Here is a 9602-nt window from a genome sequence, read left to right as displayed (position 1 = left end):
TTTTTTTTTTTTTTTGAAGACAGAGTCTCTCTTTGTCACTCAGGCTGGAACACAATCTTGGCTCACAGCAACCGGGTTCAAGCGATTCTCCTGCCTCAGCCTCCCGAGTAGCTGGGATTACAGGCATGCACCACCACACCTGGCTAATTTTGTATTTTTAGTAGAGACAGAGTTTCTCCATGTTGGTTAGGCTGGTCTCGAACTCCCAACCTCAGGTGATCTGCCCACCTTCGCCTCCCAAAGTGCTGGGATTACAGGCATGAGCCACCGCACTCCGCCTAATTGTTGTATTTTTAGTAGAGATAGCGTTTTACCGTGTTGACCAGGCTGGTCTTGAACTTCTGAACTCCAGAGATCTGCCTGCCTCAGCTTCCCAAAGTACTGGTATTACAGGCATGAGCCACCACACCTGGCCTGTATTGCCTTTTTATAGTATCTTGTCTCTTTTGTTTTTATGTGTTAGAATCTCTTAAAGCAGGGGATAGATACTCATGTTTCACTGAATCTAAGGTGCTGTCAGTCCAGGCTTACATTATTTTATGTCACCAAGAAAGAAGAAAACACTGCTAATTATACTGTGGCACCGTGCCTTCTTGTCATTTAGTGATCCTATTCTGCAGGTTTTGATGCTGACACTTTCATCTCTGAAATATTTTCTCTATCTCTTGTGTTTGTCACTGGAATTTAAGCACCTTCTGCCAGAGTTAGAAGGAACATTCTGGTACTAGGATGCTCGTTGCCTTGAAACTTTTGCCATCTATTCTTTTTTTTTTTTTTTTTTTTTTTTGAGACGGAGTCTTGCTCTGTCGCCCAGGCTGGAGTGTAGTGGCGTGATCTCGGCTCACTGCAAGCTCCGCCACCCGAGTTCACACCATTTTCCTGCTTCAGCCTCCCCAGTAGCTGGGACTACAGGCACCTACCACCACGCCTAGCTAATTTTTTTGTATTTTTAGTAGAGACGGGTTTTACCGTGTTAGCCAGGATGGTCTCAATCTCCTGACCTCGTGATCCGCCTGCCTCAGCCTCCCAAAGTGCTGGGATTACAGGCGTGAGCCACCGCGCCCAGCCAACTTTTGCCATCTGTTCTGAGGGCGTCTGTCAGTGTCTGTTGCCTTCCGCTGCATTGCTGGGGATGTGTCAGGCAGTCCTTTTCCAGTTCAGTCCTTTTCACAGTTTCACCTACTGGTAGGGATCTTCCTTTCTTAAGTTTCATAAACCATTTGATTGTTGCCTTGCAAGAAAATGTGGAATCGTATCATTTTTCCAGTGATAAATATTTGATTCATGAATATTAAATTACACCCTGATGGTCCCTTCCTGTATCTTTCTGCATACACGATAATTTTTCTTTTCTTGTTTTTTTTTTTCTTTTTTTTTTTTTTATGAGACGGAGTTTTGCTCTTGTTACCCAGGCTGGAGTGCATTGGCGCGATCTCGGCTCACCGCAACCTCTGCCTCCCAGGTTCAAGCGATTCTCCAGCCTCAGCCTCCCAAGTAGCTGGGATTACAGGCATGGGCCACCATGCCCGGCTAATTTTGTATTTGTAGTAGAGAGGGGGTTTCTCCATGTTAGTCAGGCTGGTCTTGAACTCCTGACCTCAGGTCATCCACCCATCTCAGCCTCCCAGAGTGCTGGGATTAAAAGCGTGAGCCACCACGCCTGACTTGACAATTTTTCATTTTAGTGAAAAATTTAATGAAAAGAATCATAGTAATTCTTTCTGGAGACATTTTAAATGGTTCAAACGATTCTCCTGCCTCAGCCTCCTGAGTAGCTGGATTACAAGTGTGCACCACCACGCCTGGCTAATTTTTTTTTTGCATTTTTAGTAGCAAGGGGGTTTCACCATGCTGGCCATGATGGTCTTGGCTCAGATGTTCTGCCTGCCTTGGCCTCCCAAAGTGCTGGGATTATGGGCATAAGCCACCATGCCTGGCCATCTTTGGAATTTTTTTTTAATCTGTTAAGTATTTCATCCCTTCTATTTCTTTTATTATTTTCCTTTGGGAACTATAAGTCCTGAAAATTTTGGATCTAGTCTCTATAACTTTTAAAAACTTGTTTTACTTTTTGCATACTTATATATAGCATTCTGGGGAAATTCCTTGGCTTGGTCTTCCCTGGTTTGTTCTTAAAGTTGTGTTTATTCTACTGTTAAGCCAGCCAGCTACTGGGTTTCTTTAGACCATAATAACTTCCTCCTCCTAGATTTATTTGTGGTTCTTTTTCATAATAACTTGTTCTTTCTTGTTGTATATAATTTCCCGTTTTAACCTCTGTAGAGACAATAGACTTGTTTTTGTTAGAGTCCTTTTTGTTAGGTCCTTTAATTGTTATTAACTGTTTTCTTGGTTCTATCTTTTCTTGGCTGGGTTTGGTAATGTTTGATGAGACAAGGAAGTACATAAAAAAGTTTAGAAAGACTGCCAGCAAAAATAATGAAAGTGCCCAAATGGAAATATATTTTACTGCCTTACTTCCTGAGAGTGTTGGATAAATTAGGCTTTCCTATAGATACAGCTGAAACATGTGATTATTGCTGGCTGCAAGTGTACTAGATTATTCAAAATAATTTTTTTTTGTTGGTTTGCTAAGTAGTTATTATTTAGTGCTTGTTACATGGTAGGCATTGTTTTATATATGGTGCTAGATGTTATCAACTGCTCATATTAAAATTCATTGGTGTAATTGAAAAAAAACAAGGAGAATATAGTTAATATATTTTTTTAAAATAGTGCTGGGCTGATTATCCTTTAACAAATTGGTTGCTTCAACATGTTATGACTGCGATATGTTAAACAGCCATTTGTTTGGACTGCACTAATTTGGAATTTGACAGTCAGCTTGTACTCAGATTGAATTGGATATCCTTATACTTTGAAATTACATGTAATTAGGAATCTTGTTGACTAGATATATAGAAACATCTTTATACTGCATTATTAGTATTTGCTGGCAGAGATATGAGCTAATCACCAATTATCCCTACTTTTTTCCTAAAAGAAGTCTGTGTGGCTCACACATTAGTCATATTTTTTTGTAGACAGGTTCCTTTCTTCATTTTCCAAAGAAGAATTTTACTTTTTCTTTTTTTAGAAAACTTTCAACTAACCAAGCATTTTTGGGTCTGTTGGAATTTTCCTTTTTGTTGACATGCAGTAATATCTTACTTCTTGTCTGTCACAGATCCCAGATTACAGGAATGCAGTAATTGTGGCCAAGTCTCCAGCATCGGCAAAGAGGTAAGTGGGAATCTCACAACCTCTTTCTGGATCTACTTCTAAGGATTGTATCCCTGATGAGTTCCAGGCATTCTAATTTGAATTTCAGTGGTTCCCAGTGATATCTCTTATTTTTCTTCCATGGACTGGTATTTTAAGATTGTTCTGTCAACTCCATTTATTAAGTAAACATTTTAATTTACTCTCTTTTTTTTTCCAATCCCACTCTATGATTGCCAGACATTTCTTAAGTTATCTTCTACTTACACTTTCTTTTATTTCTTTTTATTATTTTTATTTATCTTTTGAGATGCAGTTTTGCTCTTGTTGCCCAAGCTGGAGTGCAGTGGCGTGATCTCGGCCCACCACAACCTCCACCTCCCAGGTTCAAGTGATTCTCCTGCCTCAGCCTCCCAAGTAGCTGGGATTACAGGCGTGAGCCACCACACCAGGCCTTATATTTATTTTTATTTTTAATAGTAGAAACAGGGTTTCGCCATGTTATCCAGGCCGGTCTTGAACTACTGAGGCTCAAACGATCCACCCACCCACCTTAGCTTTCCAAAGTGCTGGGATTATAGGCATGAGCCACCGCGCTTGGCCAGTACCTCAGTCCTTTTGATTTCTGAGTAATGTTGCATTGTATGTGTATGCTAGTTTGTTTATCCATTCATCTGTTGATGGACACTTTTTTTTTTTTTTTTTACCTTTTGGCTATTATGAATAATACTCCTATGATCATTCATAGATTAGTTTTTGTGTGGGCATAAATTTTCATTTTTCATTTCTTGTGGATATATATTAGGATTGGAATTGCTGGGTCATATGGCAGTTTCGTTTATGTTTTGAGGAACTACCAGTCTCTTTTCCACTGCAGCTGCCCATTTTACATTCCCACCAGCAGAGTGTGAGGGTTCCAACTTCTCTACATCCTCACCGACACTTAATTCTCTGATGTTTTTCATTATAATCATCCTAGTGGGTGTGAAATGGTACTTTATTGTGGTTTTCATTTGCATTTTCCCTAATGATTGATGATGTTGAGTATCTTTTTTTTTTTTTTAATGAGACAGGGTCTCACTATGTTGCCCAGGCTGGGCTCAAACTCTTGGGCTCAATCAATCCTGCCTCAGCCTGTTGAGTATATACATATATATGTGTATGTATATATAGGTACATATATATGTATATATGTATATACATGTATATATGTGTGTGTGTGTGTATATTTTATATATATATATGTATTTTTTTTTTTTTTGAGACAGAGTCTCGCTCTGTTGCCTAGGCTGGAGTGCAGTGGCACAATCTCGGCTCACTGCAACCTCCGCCTCCCAGGTTTAAGCGATTCTCCGGCTTCAGCCTCCTGAGTAGCTGGGATTACAAGTATGTGCCACCATGCCCAGTTGTTGAGTATATTTTTATGTGCTTTTTGGCCATTTGTATATATTTGGAGAAATGCCTGTTAACACCCTTTGCTCTTTTAATAATTGGGTTGTCTTTTTGTTGAGTTACAAGCATTCTTTATATATTCTGCATACTAAACCCTTGTTAGATACGTGATTTGCAGATATTTTCCTTCTTTCTGCAGATTGTCTTTTCACTGCCTTGATGGTGTTCTTTCACACAAACAGATTTCAATATTGGTAAAGTTCTATTTATCTTTTTTTTTTTTTTTTTTGAGACGGAGTCTCGGTCTGTTGCCCAGGCTGGAGTGCAGTGGCGTGATCTCGGCTCCCTGTGACCTCTGCCTCCCGGGTTCCAGCGATTCTCCTACCTCAACCTCCTGAGTAGCTGGGATTACAGGAGTGTGCCACCACACCCAGCTAATTTTTGTATTTTTAGTAGAGACAGGGTTTCATCATGTTGGCTGGGCTGGTCTCAAACTCCTGACCCCAGATGATCCACCCATCTCGTCCTCCCGAAGTGCTGGGATTAGTGTGAACCACCGACCCAAACTTCTTACTTTTTTTTTTTTTTTTTTTTTTTGAGATGAGTCTTGGCTCTGTCCGCCCAAGCGGAGTGGCAGTGGCGCGATGCTCGGCTCACTGCAAGCTCTGCCTCCCCAGGTTCCTGCCTCAGCCTCCCGAGTAGCTGGGACTACAGGCGGCCTGCCACCACGCCCGCTAATTTTTTTTATTTTTAGTAGAGACGGGGTTCACATGTTAGCCAGGATGGTCTCGATCTCCTGACCTTGTGATCCGCCCGCCTCAGCCTCCCAAAGTGCTAGGATTACAGGCGTGAGCCACCGTGCCCGGCCCAAAACTTCTTACTTTAAAAAAGCATACAGAAACAAGATCTTGCTGTGTTTCTGGACCGGTCTCAAACTCCTGGCCTCAAGCAGTCCTCCTGCCTTGGCCTCCCAAAGTTCTAGAATTAAAAGTGTGAGCCACCATGCCTGGCCCATATTTTCCTTTTTGTCTGCATGCCTTGTACATTTTAGTTAAAAACAACATTTTAAATTATGTAATGTGAAAAATCTGAGCATCAGATTCTACCTCCACCAATTCTCAGTGTTTGTTGTTGCTGTTGTTTCTGTGATATGTTTGTTTACTGGCTATCCTGTGCCAATTCTGTAAAGTCTGTATTCTTTGTAGCATTCAGCCACTGAAGTCTCTGGTTGGTTAGCTTACTGGCCAGCTAATGATTGGACAGAGATTTCCTGAAATGCCTTGAAGCAATAAATCTCCCACTTTCTTCAAGGTCTGTGTGTGTGTTTGTGCACGTCTTCAATTCTCCCAGCAGCTTCCAACTCTGCCTTAGCCTTTACTTCCTGGTTGCACAGTGCCTTGAGGTCAGCCAAGGTTCAAGGTTAGGGGCTTTTCAGGTCCTTTCCGGGTAAGTGCATGTTTTTTACATGCAGGAATAAGCTTTTCAAGGCCCATATGGCCATCTCATTCCCCAGATTTTCCTCTTTTTTTTTGTCTAGCCCCTAGTTTTACTCAACTGGCACTGTCACTTCAGGCAGCTGCAGCTGTTGATTGTTCATCTACTCTGGAGATATGACTATTCACACAGAGTGAGCTCTAAGTCTGGTCATATTCTCCAGCCCTGAGTCTTAGCGAGCTGCCAGATAGGCATAATAGTGACAGTTATCTGAGAATGGGCTTCTTGAGAAACTCCAAACCTGTTCTTTTCCCACCAGTGGTTGCTGGTCTTCTGGTTTCTCATGGCCACCATGTTTATGAGGTTTCCAATTTTTGTCTTTTGCAGAACTGGAGAGAGAGGCATGGGAATAGGGCAAGTTAAAACGCACAAAGTTTCTTTTCTTCTTTTTTTTTTTTTTTGCGACAGGGTCTCATTCTGATGCCCAGACTGGAGTGCAGTGGCGTGATTATAGTTTACTGCAGCCTCGACTTCCTGGGCTCAGGTGATCCTCCCACCTCAGCCTCCCAGGTAGCTGAGACCACAGGCATGCAGCACCATTCCTGGCTAATTTTTGTGGTTTTTGTGGAGATGGGGTTTCACTATATTGCCCAGGCTGGTCTCCAACTCCTGGCCTCAAGTGATCTGCCCATCTTAGCCTCCCAAAGTGTTGGGATAATAGTCGTGAACTAGCATGCCCAGCCCAAAGTTTGCTCTTTAACAAGACTCAGCTGTTTTTCTTAAACGCTCCTCAGATTGTTGCAAGCCGTTGGTTAACTTCCATAGTTATGTAAAAGTTATTTTTTGCAAATTTTTTTAGAGTTTTTCTTTCTTTCATGGAGGAGCAGATTTTTTAGGGTCCTTATTCTGCCGTTCTAGAGTAGTGCTTCTCTACAGTGTTTTTTTGTTTGTTTTTGTTTTTTTTGTTTGTTTGTTTTGAGACAGATTTTATACTTGTCACCCAGGCTGGAGTGCAATGGTGCAATCTTGGCTCACTGCAACCTCCACCTCCCAGGTTCAAGTGATTCTTCTGTCTCAGCCTCCTGAGTAGCTGGGATTACAGGCTCCCATCATCACACCCAGCTAATTTTTGTATTCTTAGTAGAGATGGAGTTTTCACCGTGTTGGCCAGGCTGGTCTGGAACTCCTGACCTCAGGTGATCTGCCTGCCTCAACCTCCCAAAATGCTGGGATTACAGGTGTGAGCCACCACATCTGGCCCTCTATAGTGTTTGAATATCTCCTTATATAGCTGTTTTAATGGTTGTTGTAAGTATTTTATTACATATACAAAACATATTACAATATACTGATGTCATTTTATCAATTTAGGTGAAATATAGAAGCCATACCTCTCTCTCTCTATGTCTGTTTATTCTCCCTGTTTTTAATATATTTGTCTTAAATATTTCCTATACATACATTTATAGCAGTATCAGGCTGTTACAACTTTCGCTTTTTTTTTTTTTTTTTTTTGAAACGGAGTCTCACGCTGTCACCAGGCTGGGGTGCAATGGTGCAATCTCAGCTCACGGTAACCTCCACCTCCCAGGTTCAAGTGATTCTCCTGCCTCAGCCTCCCGAGTAGCTGGGACTACAGGCGAGTGCCACCATGCCCAGCTAATTTTTGTATTTTTAGTAGAGATGGGGTTTCACTGTGTTGGCCAGGATGGTCTCCATCTCTTGATCTCACTATCTGCCCACCTCAGCCTCCCAAAGTGCTGGGATTACAGGCGTGAGCCACCGCGCCCAGCCAGGATTTTTGGTTTTAAACGTCAAACATAATTTAGAAAAGTCAAGAAATGAAGGAAAGCTTATTATATTTACAAGTGTTTTTGGTTCCTTCTTCCTTCCTGATATTCCAAAGTTTCGTTTATTGTTTCCTTTCTGTTTAGAGTACCTCCTTTTGCCTCTTTTCAATACAGTTCTGTTGGTAATACATTTTGCTGGTTTTCCTTCATTTGAGAATGTCTAGAGTTCCTTTTCGTTCTTAAAGGATATTATTGCTGGGTATAGGATTCTGGAGTAACAGTTCTTTTCTCTCAGCACCTGAAAAGTTTTTGTGTCACTTTCTTCTGGTCACTGTGGTTTCTAATGAGAAGTTGGTTATCATCTGAATTGTTTTTCAAGATTTTTTGTCTTTAGTTTTCAAAAGTTTAATCATGATATGTCTTGAGATTGCTTTGGGTTTATCCTGTTTGGTGTTTGCTGGACTTCTTGAAGCTGTGGGTTTATGTCTCTGACCAATTTGGGAAGTTTTTAGCCATTGTCTTTGAGTACTTTTTTAGTCCTACTGTCGTTCTCCTCTTTTTCTGGGACTTTATGACATAAATGTCAGATCTTTTTTTTTTTTCGGGGGGGGATGGAGTTTCACTGTTGTTGCCCAGGCTGGAGTACAATGGCGTGATCTCGGCTCACCGCAACCTCTGCCTCCCAGATTCAAGTGATTCTCCTGCCTCAGCCTCCTAAGTAGCTGGGATTATAGGCATGCACCACCACGGCCAGCTAATTTTGTATATTTAGTAGAGATGAGGTTTCACCATGTTGGTCAGGCTGGTCTTGAACTTCTGACCTCAGGTGATCCACCCACCTTGGCCTCCCAAAGTGCTGAGATTACAGGTGTGAGCCATTGCGCCCAACTGATCTTTTATTACAGGTCCATGGGATTCTGGGTTTTTTTTATTTTCTAGTCTTTTATAATTTTATTTTTTAGAGGATCTCACTATGTTACTCAGGCTGGTCTTGAACCCCTGGGCTCAAGTGATTCTCCCACCTCAGCCTCCAGAGTAGCTGAGACTGCAGGCACATGCCGCCATGCCCTGCCTCAGTCATCCTCTCTCTGTTGTCCAAACTGACTAATTTCTGTTGTCTACCTTCCAGTTCACTGATCATTTCCTTGGCCTCCATTACTATTTTCACTGTAACTTCCATTCTGCTGTTGAGTATATCCAACTGAGTTATTTGTTTATTTTTTTTTTGAGACAGGGTCTCACCTCTTGCCCAGGCTGGAGTGTAGTGGTGCAGTCATAGCTCACTTCAACCTCTGCCTCCCAGGCTCAAGCAATCCTCCCACATCAGCCTCCTGAGTAGCTGGGACTATAGGCACATACCATCATGTCTGGTGAATTTCTTTTTTGTATTTTTGGTAGAGACGGGAGTTTTACCATGTTGCCCAGGCTGGTCTTGAACTCCTGAGCTCAAGTGATCTGCCCACCTCAGCTTCTCTAAAGTGCTGGAATTAACAGGTGTGAGCCACCGCCCCCAGCCCAACTGAGCTTTTTAATTTGGTTATTGTATTTTTTAAGTTCTAAAATTAGTTTTGGTTTTTTTTTTTTTTTTTTTTTTGAGACAGAGTCTGGCTCTTTTGCCCAGGCTGGAGTGTAGTGGTGTTATCATGGCTCACTGCAACCTCCACTCCCTGGGTTCAAGTGATCCTTACGCCTCAGCCTCCTGAGGAGCTGGGATTACAGGCATCTGCCACCATGCCAGGCTAATTTTTTTTTTTTTTTTTTTTT

At 41.8% G+C, this 9602-nt stretch overlaps 1 protein-coding gene across 13 annotated transcripts in view; it reads left to right on the top strand.

Annotated features, from left to right (window-relative positions):
- Positions 1 to 9602, top strand: part of PRPSAP2 (phosphoribosyl pyrophosphate synthetase associated protein 2) — a 71803-nt gene that overhangs the window by 30039 nt on the left and 32162 nt on the right. For all 13 annotated transcript variants that reach the window (XM_017854725.1, XM_017854728.1, XM_017854730.1 and 10 more), the window contains one exon: positions 3188 to 3243. In XM_017854725.1, coding sequence (XP_017710214.1) covers positions 3188 to 3243 — 56 coding nt within the window. The remainder of the gene's footprint in view (positions 1 to 3187; positions 3244 to 9602) is intronic.

Source organism: Rhinopithecus bieti, unplaced genomic scaffold (genome assembly GCF_001698545.2).
Source record: "Rhinopithecus bieti isolate Rb0 unplaced genomic scaffold, ASM169854v2 scaffold_39885, whole genome shotgun sequence".
Taxonomy (NCBI): Eukaryota; Metazoa; Chordata; class Mammalia; order Primates; family Cercopithecidae; genus Rhinopithecus; species Rhinopithecus bieti.
This window is presented reverse-complemented; position numbering and strand designations above follow the sequence as displayed.